The sequence below is a fragment of the Camarhynchus parvulus genome, chromosome 1, assembly GCF_901933205.1.
Source record: "Camarhynchus parvulus chromosome 1, STF_HiC, whole genome shotgun sequence".
Taxonomy (NCBI): domain Eukaryota; kingdom Metazoa; phylum Chordata; class Aves; order Passeriformes; family Thraupidae; genus Camarhynchus; species Camarhynchus parvulus.
This window is the reverse complement of record NC_044571.1, coordinates 16006567-16018846: the sequence shown is the minus strand read 5'-3', so window position 1 is coordinate 16018846 and position 12280 is coordinate 16006567. Positions and strand designations below refer to the sequence as shown.

Sequence of the window (12280 nt, the reverse complement as noted above, 5' to 3'; positions counted from 1 at the left end):
CCCCCAGATCCTTGGAGTCATCACTGCTGTCCAGGTTGCTGTAGATTACCTCCACCACTGCTAATGCCCTCAGATACTGACACCCTCCTTCTTCCATCAGTGGTCAGTGGTGGTCCACTTGTACCCGCAGTCTACAAGACCATCCTCAAACTCTGAAGCCAGTCATGCAAGCTGAAATCTCTGTGGGACCTCCAGTAACCAATCACTTGGAGACAACACACAGGAAAGTGCCCCAAGGGAACAAATTCCTAGGGAGCAAGGTATACAGGAGAGATTTTGGGCAGGTGCCTAGAGCAGTATTCACCTCTGATGGCACCGGAGTTTACACCCAAAGAGCCAAGGAATCCTGCTGAGAAGGCAGACCACTTGCAGGAAGGATGTCTTACTTACACCAAGTACAGGGACTTTTGGCACTGTGTTGGGTCCTGGCATACACATACCAGGCCTGTGTCCCACACCCTGGAAGGGGCAACAGGATCTCTGGATCTACTCTGGATCTAAGGAAAAACAAACGGATGCTGCAGCAGAATCAGAGATACACTCCTAACCATAACAGTCAAGGGGGAGCTATGTGAGTGGAGAATGACCCAGTCAGGGAAGGAGGAAGAAGATCCTCTGGAGCTGATGTAGGAAGACAACTCAGAAGAGGCAGCCTGCTCATAAGAACAGGAGAAGGAAATGACAGAAATAATAAATGAGACAGAAATTAACCAGTCCCTATTCCTGAGCAAGGTGTGAGATGCACAAAACAGACAGCTGCCAGCCAGGTAAGCAGATTGTTGCCTGGCTACCCCAATACCGCTGGGATACTGGGACCAATGATGTGAAGTCAGAGACGACATGAGAGCTTGACAAGATGAAAAAAGTCAGTTCATTTTTGTTGAGTATCATACAGTGCATGAAGCTAAAAGCAGCAACTCTAAAAAACATGGCAGGATGAATACATGGAAATTGAATTAATTGCACTACAATTTCTAGGAGTTTTCCATGAAACTTAGTTTTAGTTAATTTACATCCTGGGTAGAAATTTTCTTATGCAGAAGAAAGAGACAGAGAACCAAAATTCTTAGTAAAATAATACATACTGATTAAGTTAAAGTGTAAGTAAAAATTCACACCTTTATACATATCAACCTACTGAATTTAAACTCCTTCAGTAAAGATAAAGTTACATCAAACATCTCTTTTGAGACAACTAGGATTCTGCCTACAGAGAAGTAAAATTGCTCTTTTTCACAACTGGAACTGTGTGAACTTGATAGCTTATGAAAATCTAGATATAACCCTAATTTTTATAGTACTTTTTCAGAAAATTAGGACTTCTCACTATATAGTAAGTCCAGATTAAATACATATTCACATATTCCTGTAAGGTAAGTGTTCTAGAGCTCTTATGTACAAGTGCTGTTACTTCAACATTGTAAAGTGATTACAGATTACAGATTCTATAAAGTTATTTTCTTAGCACCTACTGTAGGCTTGGGGAAGACCCCTAATACAACACCAAGACAATACCAAGATTAATATGCAGAACTGAAGCAGTGGTCAGATAAAACTATTCGGTGTTGTTCAAACAGTAAATAACTTTTTCAGGTAGAATGGAGTGAATTAAGGTAATTGACTGAACTTCTGGTTAGAGAAGGAAGCATCCTTCCACAGGTGGGCAATCTGATTTTCCTACCACAGAAAGTAAATTCTATCTCCAAAAGTACCTGTTATGAGTCCTGTCTTAATCAGTGCAAAAGCCCTTATCTCCAAAAAAAAGCTGTAGAGGAAATTAAATTCTCAAAAGGAACCCACCTGAATATGCAGCCTCAGAGCAAACACCACCACATTGCTTCATCTGCCCATTTAAAAACTAAAATCTGTACAGGGAATCTAACTTTAAGATCTTCTCACAAACTCTTGTGGAGTCAGTGGAGACAGTCTTGCTGTATACAAAGTGCTTTTTGCATCTTCCATATCCCTTCAACCACCTTGTGAATTTTTGAGAATACAAGTAGCACCCTGAGGTAGGTACAAAGATTGTTCATTAACATATTTGGTTTCGTAAGTTAGTAAAAAGACAGTGAACTGTAAAAATGTCAAATGCTTTTTTTAACAGCACATCTAGCAGCACAGGGAGTAAAATAAGCTAAACACAAGCCATGAATATGGAGCCGGCAAATGCAGCAACTGATGACGGCATGCATCATCTGAGAGGCACTTTTTCTATGGACAGCAGTCTAACCATGACTTCTCTTACAGCACAACAGTCATATGCCTACAGTTGCCAAAAATTATCCATGACTATGAGACTTGTCAAGGCTTGAGTATGGACTTATCAAGGTCCAGCTTTAAGTTCATTAACCAAGTCTTTAATCAGAATCACCCTAGCATACAGAAAGGAGGAAGGAGGAAAGACTCATATATAATTTATTTGTTAACTCTCCTCCTTTGTTAAGAACAAGAAAAAAAGTGAATAAATTTATTTGGAGAAGGATTAGAGTTCAATCCAAAATATCCCTAACGTTGGCATGTACAAATGAAAGTAAAGTAACTCAAGATGTGTTAGTTACAAGCTAACAGAAAATTTATTGCCCTTAGGTTGTTTACTATTGATAAGAGCATGAAAATCCTTACATATATGAAACTTCCATTTATTTGTGCTATGGATTTTATTTGCAACACTGTTAGTTTAGGATCACCAAATCGATATAACTAACATATCCTGTTCCAAAACAAAGGATTACACATTGTAATAATACTTTGCTACCTTTTCCCTAGTAGAAAACACTCTTAATGATTCAAACAGTAATTAAATAGACAGTGTTACTCCTTGCTTTTGTTGCAAGGTAGATAAAATAGGCCCCCACAAGAAATGTTAGGTTTCTTTTTGAGGGAAAAGGCAACTTGATTAAATGAGATAAGCACCGATTCTGTTACTAATGTGCATCATTAGAAACAAAAGCAGCAAGCCCCTTACTGTCTCCATATCACTTTGTATTGTTCTGACACAAATAGCAAGCTAAGCCATGACCTGGGAATCCCATCTGTATTCCACAGGCATGAAACTGGTTTAGCAGCTCTCACCACAGCTGTAAAAACTGTGACAGCCTTCATTTCCCAATGACTTCATCTGACAATGGGAAGCAGTGTAACTTCAGCAGCTCCAGACTTGCAGGAGACTAAACCTACTAGCAGTACTTAAGGTCAGGTGTGCAAGCTGATAGAGCTCTGAGAGAGACCAGTACCTGGCCCTGTCTGAGAAAATAGCCTTGTGCTTACAGCATTCCTTAGCATGACAGCTTTTAATTCTCAGGCTACTGGATCTTTTAGGATGGGATGGTCTCCATATGTCCTGCTGAAGCTGTTTCACCAAGCAAAGCAGAACTGAAAAATTAATTCAGTGAAAGGGAAAGAAAGGCAGAAGAAGGCTTTGTAACACAGGGATCAAGATGGGACAGATGGTACCTACAGCAAAAGCACTGTGACTCAAAGTGTATCATTTGTTCAGTAGCTCAGGCACAGGGCACAGCCCTTAAAGCATGAAAGGTGTACAGTGTTCTATCCCCAAGTGTGATAATGGAAAGCGATCCTTTTCTTCTCCCTACCTTCAATCTAACTTATGAGCAATATACTCTTTCTTAAATTTTTTGGAAATGCAACACCATTTCTGATTCACCTGTCTTTGGGCAACCCAGTCAGTGAGAAGCAGTTCAGTTTTTCCAGGGTGGAGAAGTGAGAAGTAGCTGGAACCTGGCTGCTGATAACAATTTGGTGCAAGAACGACAGTACTGGCAGCAGTTTCCTGTCTGCCTGTCTCAGGGGAACAGTGCTGCTGCTGACTAATGCTGTTTTACCTAATACTTCATTATCTTCTTTAAATCTTTGCAGAAAGCATTCTTTGAGCAAGCCTGAGACTGGGCAAGCAACTATTGGGTTTTCTTTGGAGGAGAAAGGGTCTGAAATTTAGTGAACTCAAGTCTCCCCATGGACACTCCCCCTGCCCAGCCTGTGCCACAGGTGAGGAGGGGCAGAGTGAAGGGCTGTGCCAGCTGGCCTCTGTCTCAGGAAACACGGGAGAGAATGCAAGGGCAGCTGTTCCCAGTCAGCTCCAGACACCAAACAGACACTGAACACTAAGAAGCAGCAACAGCCCTGCTTATCTGTAGAAGTACAACAGCATTCCTGGCAGAGAAACATAAATTCCAGGACTTATATGTGTAGGGCCTAGAGGAGAGATTTATGGAATGAAGTGACAAAAATTTTACTTATATTAATTGAAAAGCATGCCAAAAATGAAAACAGTTTGTATTAGAACCCTGGCCTCTTTGTTCAAAGTACAGGTAGTCTTGACTATGTTCACCTCTCACAAACAGATAACAGCAAATGGAAGAATCCCAAGGGACACCTTGGTGGCTGTGTAATTTGGTCTCCTGAAGCCACAGTACTTGGCTGTCACCACAGAATGACATGAGACAACCATGACTGTATATTGCTGCTAAGATCAGTTTTGACTTACACATAAAAATAAAAATATAAGGAAATTTATAAATATCAGATTTTCTAAATAAGAAATTATAGCACACTTACAGTGCTGAAAGTTTTTTCACCAAAAATTCAACTGAGTCAGTCAGCGGAATTGATTTGCATTAAGAATTCCCACCAGAAAGGCCAAAGCCGATCTTTTAATTCCAAACAGATATCTTGCATCACTTTCTGGGTTATGTAGTTACAAGCATTTAAGACTTAAAATGTCAATTCCACATTGCAATTTCTAAGTCTATACAGATCCTCTGCTAGACATTTTTACAGGCACCACCTGACCTGTTTTTACAGCAGCTACCAGAACTCTGCAGCAGCCACTGCACTCTGTTTGCATTCAGAGAAATGAAGATGCCCAGCACTAATGCATTTTACAAGACTTGCTCAAGAACAAAACTGAGTAGCTCAAACAGCAAAATTTCAAAATGGTGCTGTTCTAAAACCCAATTATTTGCACAAACAGGTGCTGAAAATATGACATTCAATTCTCCTATTCAAATTAAATCCATATTTTCCAGGAACAGATTGGGTCCCTTTAACATTTGACAAGTCTTTCAGCTGAATAAATGTTCTGCCAAATGAACCATTCTGTCACACAAGGCATTAATAACAATAACATAAAAATCCTCCACAAGTTTACAGTTGTTAGTTAGCTGCACACTGGAAACATTAGCCTATCTTGACTTTCTATGTAAGGTAGATTTTGAGGCACATCAGATGTAAGTTTATAGGATAAAACTTAAGTGCAATCTTAGTTTTATGTTCTGGTGTCGCTCATGACACCTTGTATCTGCTCTGACCCCCTGAGGTGGCACCACGGAAGAAAGGACAAATTATCACTGGCCACTAGACAGAAACAAATGCCAGAACTTGTTCACATCAGGCTCAGTCACTTGGGCCAGTTCATTTTAGTATCCTTAACAGAAAATTTAGGCTCAGTATTTTTAACTCAGCTTTGATGTTTCACTGCTTGTAAGAAATTAGGTTATAAATAAAGCTTTTATCTGTTTGTGGAAAGCTGTACATTAGATACTGAGGTGAATCAAATTACCACTTCTCTGGAAGGCTGATTTCCAAAAAGCCACTTTGGTATCACAGGAGAGGGAGGGAACGAGAGCAAAGAAAGGGAAGGTCAAACATGCACTCTGTTAATAGGTACAAAGAAAAGTGGCACATGACTCATCAAAAAGGCACTCCAGAGTTAGGTATTTTTTCCCATCACATTTCCTTCAGAGCTTCTAGGTTTCCTTCAAGGTTTCTTTAGTGTTCTGTCCTTACAGTTCTAGGGGGGAAAAATGGCATTGGGGCAAATAATTTGCTTTTTCATCTTCTGTTTCATGATCCACTCAGTAAACGTGATAATACAGCCCAAGGTTTGGTACCCAACAGACTGGGATGCAGACTGGATGAGTGGATGAGGGACAGCTGCATTTCCACTTCTTCCCTAAGGGTGTAGTCCTGACACTCCACCCTCCCTTCCAGGAAAGGTGATCCTGTCATTAGATGGGCACACAGTTGGGAAATCTTTAAAAGGGATTACATGAGCCTAATACCTACCTTCCACTGTCCACATCTGCAAACTAGAACAAAAGCCCAAACTGAAGTTTTTCTCTTCCTTGAGAATGCAGAAGCAAAACAGTCACAGTGGGCAGGGCACAGGTCACTTCCCATTTCTCCCATCAGCATTAAATTGCTCTGTACCCAGAAGTGTGGAAACCCCCTCCAGCAACACCAGTAGCAGGCTCAGCAATATTGAAAGTCAAAAGAGTATGTGAAAAAGAGAAGGCAACATCTTAATCTTGAAGTTTGGACAGTTTAGAGAAATCAAAAATGCCACAATATACCCACTGAATTTTAATTAGGATAAAAAGCAACCAAAAGCAACAGGCTAAAAGTTACAGCACCAATATCACAAATGAGACAGCAGTGATACTATTTACAGTTATGTCCCAGATCATTGATTTTATTTATTCATTGAAATTTGTTAAAGATAGTCCATCATACCTGTGCTCCTTGCATAAATGTACAGCGTAACATTTTGGATATTTGTATTTGGATTAAGAAAGTTACTGTTTAATGTATAACTGAAATAATTAATGTTTAAACAGTGCATTTCACTGTGAAATTATTAAAGGCAACTTAAAAATATCATATGTAAAAATGACAACAGAAGAGCTGGTACTTACAGGTGATTAGAGTTTGTTTTCAAGGATTTAGCACTTTAAACTCATTTATTTTCTTGTGTGTTTGTTCTCTTAAATTACCCCAAACTTTAGATTACTTAGTAGACTTTTTTCTTGGATTATACAGAGTGATATCATTCAAATTGTCCACATTAAAGCATGTAGCTACAGAGAAATCATTCATCAAGGAACAATATAAAATTTTACAAGGTTAGAATATGGAATAGTAAGCACATCTTTCTTCACTTAGGCATTTTTAAATACCAGGAGGTGATTTGTAAAGTGAGAGACATTCAACCTGCACTCTTGTCTCTATCTCACAGCTGTTATGCTACTTCTCACTCTTAGCAAGAGGGAAATTATCAAAGGAACATGAAGAATGTACGTGGAAGGCCAGTGACGCACCAAGTGCATGACCTCCTCCCCTCTCTGGCCCGGCCTGCAGCACTTACACCTGCTCAGTGTGCAGTGGCCACACCAAGCAGGACAACCAGAAGACTCTGTCACTGGAAGGAGCCAGAATCTCATCTTGAACTCAGATATAAAAGTTCACTATTGAGAACCATTAGTCCAAAAAATGTGATCAGCCTCATCACAAAGTGGGAAGCAGTCAGATATGTCCTTTCTTGCAAATCTTCAAAGGCATAAAATATGTAGCTACTGCAAAGGTAATCCCAGACACTTCTGGGCAGTCAGCTACTCGGTTAAAGTTAAGCATACTTTTAAATGCTAAGCATGTGTGTGAATCTTACCATAATCAGGATTTTGATCCTTATTAGACCTCAAATGGTTAAAAAAAATTGGTAATTTGAAAAATTTCACACAAATAAATTATAAAACCTAAAGTAAAAGAATCAGAAGAGTCAACAAAAACAAAGGCAGGAAAATTGATGCTAGGTAAATCGAGACTTATTAATGGAATGGGTCACTGCTGATGTGACACCAATTAGACAATGGCTTACACGCACAAAGGCTTTGAGTGGTTAAGCAAAGAAGAAATCACAGAAATTACAGTAGCCTTTGACAGAACATTTTACGAATAATTGTTTTATGTAGGCACAAAATGCCAACCAGGTCACAAAAAGAATTTGTGAAACTTGTCCTCCAGCACAATTGTGACTGTAATGCACCACTTCCTTTTGACCTTTTGTGCCTACAGAGGACTTTCCTAAACTTTAGCCCTTTGCCACTTACGTTCATTGCAGATGTAAAATTAGATCCTTCTGCAGACTTACTACTCAAAGTCCTTCTGCTTTAACACAAAACAGAGAAGTTTCTCAAATCAAGTAATTTTTACACAGGTGTTCAGAGGAACTTACAGAAAGAAATCAGATTGTAAGAGCAATAGCAGCAGCAATTAAAATCAGCTGACACAGACTATTAGACATTTCTACTGTAAAAGCTTTGTTATCTATTGACTGGTATTTGCTGAATATATGTTTTTCACAGGATGACTTGGGGGGGGTAATCAGCTAAAATGCATCTATTATTGAAGAGAGGCAAATAAACTGTAAAAAAATTCCAGCAAGCTTCTCTTTGAAAAGCTGTTAATGTTCCAAGTTATCCAGAGGAGCTAAGTTACATCTGGCAGTAGAGATGACCTCTATACTGAAACAAACTCCTGTCAGCCTAGTTATTGAATCTGGGTAAGCAACAAAGCTTTGGACACCGTGCATCTTACACAATCACTAGGAGAGCTCCTGCAGGTAGACAAAGGATTCCACAAACCACTAAATCATGAATTCTAAAATCATTAATCAGTTAGGGATGGAGATGGGCACTGCCTGATCAAGCTGCCCTGTGATGGTCAAGGATGCTCAATATTCAGCGCAGAAATTGCTGGAAGACAAAACAAGCAAAGAAGGTTTGTCCCTTCTGTGCATCAGTAAAAGACAATCAGATGCTCCACTCTGACCGAGATTTTCCCCACTGTCCAGACAGACACACCTCTCTCAGACTTCCTTTGTATGTCTGGTAGACAGAATGTTCCTCCTTTCAGCCTTAGGAGTGTGCTCCTTCAAGCACAGCCAGACATAAGTAAAAGAAAGACATGCTTTCTTCAGCTCCTCTCCCAAGTCACACAACTCAACAAAGAAGATGTGCTCCCAACTACAGCATCAAGGCTAGCAAAGGCATTTCATTAGTTTCAAATCACTGCTAGCAGCATTCTCCATGAGTCCTGGTTTGTTGGACAGATTTGTTTCTCTCCCAGAAAAAGAAATCTGGTCACCTTATTTTACTGTCCTTACTAAGACACTTTGAATCAGGCAGTGGTTATAAATTACATAGATAAAAGATATTTTTTTGAATCTGCATGAAATAAATAGGTACATTTTTTAAGGATAAAGGTGATGAAGATTAAGACTGGTGTCACATTTAAACTTAATCACTGATGCCATATAAAAATTCTAGGAAACAACAATTGAGCTAGTCACATTAAAATCTTTTAGGGGATAATATAATTTCCTATGATTTATAAATTGTATTCCATCAAAGCTTGATTCAAGTTTGTGGTTTTTACCAACAAATATGATAGCAAAAGCTAAAAATAGGATTATTCTCTTGCTTGAACTCAGTTTCTCTGGAAATAAAATCTTGGATTGGTTTGATTTAAAGGATTTTATGGTTCTTTTTCAGGGAAGAAGGAAAATTTGAGAAATGTGTGAGAAACCATTTGGTCATTTTAATAAAGGAGACATTACTGATACTGATAAAGAAATTGGATCCTCCTGTAATTTTTTGCAGATGTAGACCCTACCAGCTGAAGATGGTATAATGTGCCAGTTGAAGCACTGAAAAGTTGCCCTCATTGAAGTTTTGTCCCAGCAAATGTGCAGAATAAGAACCAGCAATGCTTTCCTCTGTATTTATTCCCTGAACAGAAAATGTGTAAATTAATTATTTTAAGATTAAATCGATACATGCCCCAGTACTCCAAGGAGTTTTAGTTGCATGCATCATGCTCTCATATGACACAAATGGTTGATAGATAGAAAAGTTGAAGCAAGTTGAAAGGCTTTAAAGGACTGATGCTATACTTTTTCGTTTGGATAAAAACTAGTGAAAGCAGCAGGTCCTCACATGATCTCATCAAGAATTTGACTTTGATTTTAGAAATTATTAATAGACTGAGACTTTGTAAAATCTGGAAGAGAAATGCTCAACACACTTAGATCAACTTTTGACTGAATTACTATTTCAAAAGCAGTGCAGGGGTACTTACCACATTGCAAAGAGTTATCCTCTTCTACTGTCGTGTTATAGATCCAATCCTCCTTTCTCCAGCGTATAACACCACTATCCTGGCAGTCCTTAGATTGTGTTATATTTGCCTTGTCCCACATTCTGAACAGGTACAGCTCCCCAGTCATACCCTGGAGAGGTGCTGTAGCTGTACCTTGCAGCTTTGAACAGCCAAGTAAGAACTCGCCTTTTGCAGGCAAGGAAAATTTCCCATTTAGTTTCTTGTGTAATTTTTCTGATCCATTTATGAATACCTTCACCTCCTCATTGTCACTTTTCCACTGGATACATATTTGGTTCCAAGTGTTTTTACGAAGTCTTATTGATGTGCTTATTTGTTTTCCAAACAACCATATCTTCAATTTACCACGATCTCCTGTAAGTCCAAGATCAAACTTATTTGCAGAGAGATTGGTGTGAAGAGTTTTTTCAGTGTATACATATGCTGTCCATGAATTGTTTGAGGAATACAGCTTGAGGTGCACACAGACAAGGAATTCTCTCAAGGAACGCAGAGAAATTCTTGGTGACATACGCCAAGGATCTTCACATGCAGTCTTAAAGACGGCTTTGTATCGCCCTAGGAAATCCTCCTGATCTAAATAAAGAAAAGGCGATTTGTAAAATCTTTAGGTCTTAAAAAAGATCCTTTATATAAAAGTTCATCTTCCATATAGCACTGTTTCTAGGTACTTTCCTAGGAATTTCAAAACAACACATTAAGAAATGATCTTGTAACCCAGTCCTTTAGATTTATTTTTTTGGTAGGGAAGTGACAAATTTGGAGGCAGTCAATAAATCCTAGCTGCCCATGAAAACTCTGAAGTAAAACTTACACACAAGAACAAGGATGACTGTGTAGAATCACAGAATCATTTAGGCTGGAAAAGACCTCCAAGATCATCGAGTCCAACTGTCAACCCAGCACTGCCAAGTCTATCACTAAACCATGTCCCCAAGTGCCACTTCTACACATCTTTTAAGCACCTCCAGGGATGGTGACTCAAGACCTTCCCTCTGCACCATGGTTCCAAGCTTAGCAACCCTTTCCATGAAAAAATGTTTCCTAGTATCCATTCTAAACCTTCCCTGGTGCAACTTGAGGCAATTTCCTCATCCTACTGCTGGTTACTTCAGAGAAGAGATAGACCCCCATTTGGCTATAACCTCCCTTAAGGTAGGGAGCAATAAGAGTCTCCCAAGAGCCTTCTTTTCTCCACGCTAAACAATTCCAGGTCCCTCAGTTGCTCCTCACAGGATTTGTACTCCAGACTCTTCACCAGCTCCATTGCCCTTCTCTGGACATGCTCCAGCACCTCAATGTCTTTCTTGAAATGAGGGGCCCAAAACTGATCACAGGATGTGGGATGTGGCCTCACCAGTGCCAAGTACAGGGGGACAGTCACTGCCCTGGTCCTGCTGGCCACACTATTGCTGACACAGGCCAAGTGCCATTGGCCTTCTTGGCCACCTGGGCACACACTGGCTCATGTTCAGCAGCTGTCGATCAACACCTCCAGATCCTTTTCTGTAATGCAGTTTTCCAGCCACTCTTCCCCAAGCCTGTAGTGCTGCATGGGGTTGCTGTGACCCAAACACAGGACCAGGTACTTCGCTGTGTCTAACCTCACACAACTGAGGCTTTATTCTGCTCCTCATCCCTGTCTTCCAGCTCAAGGGGCTGGGTACGCTGAGACTAAGGCAAAGTAAGCATGAAGTACACCAGCCTTTTCCTCACCCTTTGTCACCACATTTCCCCTTTAACCCAATAAAGGCTAGAGATTCTTTTTCGCCCTTTTCTTGTTAAAGTATTTATACAAATATTTTCTGTTTGTATGGCAGTAGCCAGATTCAATTTTACTTGTGTTTTGGCCCTTCTGATTTTCTCCCTGCCTAACCTTAAGGCATCCTTGTAGTCCTCCTGAGTTTCCTGCCCCTTCTTCCAAAGATCATAAACTCTTCTTTCCTGAGTTCCAGCCAAAGCTCTCTGTTCAACTAGGCTGATCATCTTCCCCACTGGCTCATCTTTCAGCAGTGGATGAGCTGCTTCTGCCCCTTGGAGAATTCTTGCTTGAAGTAGAAGTCCAGCCTTTCTGGACTCCTTTGCCCTTCAGGGCTGCTTCCCAAAGGACTCTGTCAACCAATCCCCTAAACATGCCAAAGTCTCCCTTACAGAAGTCCAAGGTGGCAGTTCTGCTGAGTCCCCTCCTTAAGTCTACAAAAATCAAAAGCTAATAATTTTGTAATTGCTGAGGCCTCCAACCATCACATCATCCATCAACCCTCTTTGTTCATAAATAACAGGTCCAGTGGGCACCTTCCCTATA

The 12280-nt window shown here is 40.0% G+C and overlaps 1 protein-coding gene across 2 annotated transcripts in view; it reads right to left on the bottom strand.

Moving 5' to 3' along the window:
* The window catches only part of ADGRG2 (adhesion G protein-coupled receptor G2), a 57012-nt gene that overhangs the window by 28940 nt on the left and 15792 nt on the right, over positions 1-12280 (bottom strand). For both annotated transcript variants that reach the window (XM_030946653.1, XM_030946663.1), the window contains exon 3: positions 9934-10551. In XM_030946653.1, coding sequence (XP_030802513.1) covers positions 9934-10551 — 618 coding nt within the window. The remainder of the gene's footprint in view (positions 1-9933; positions 10552-12280) is intronic.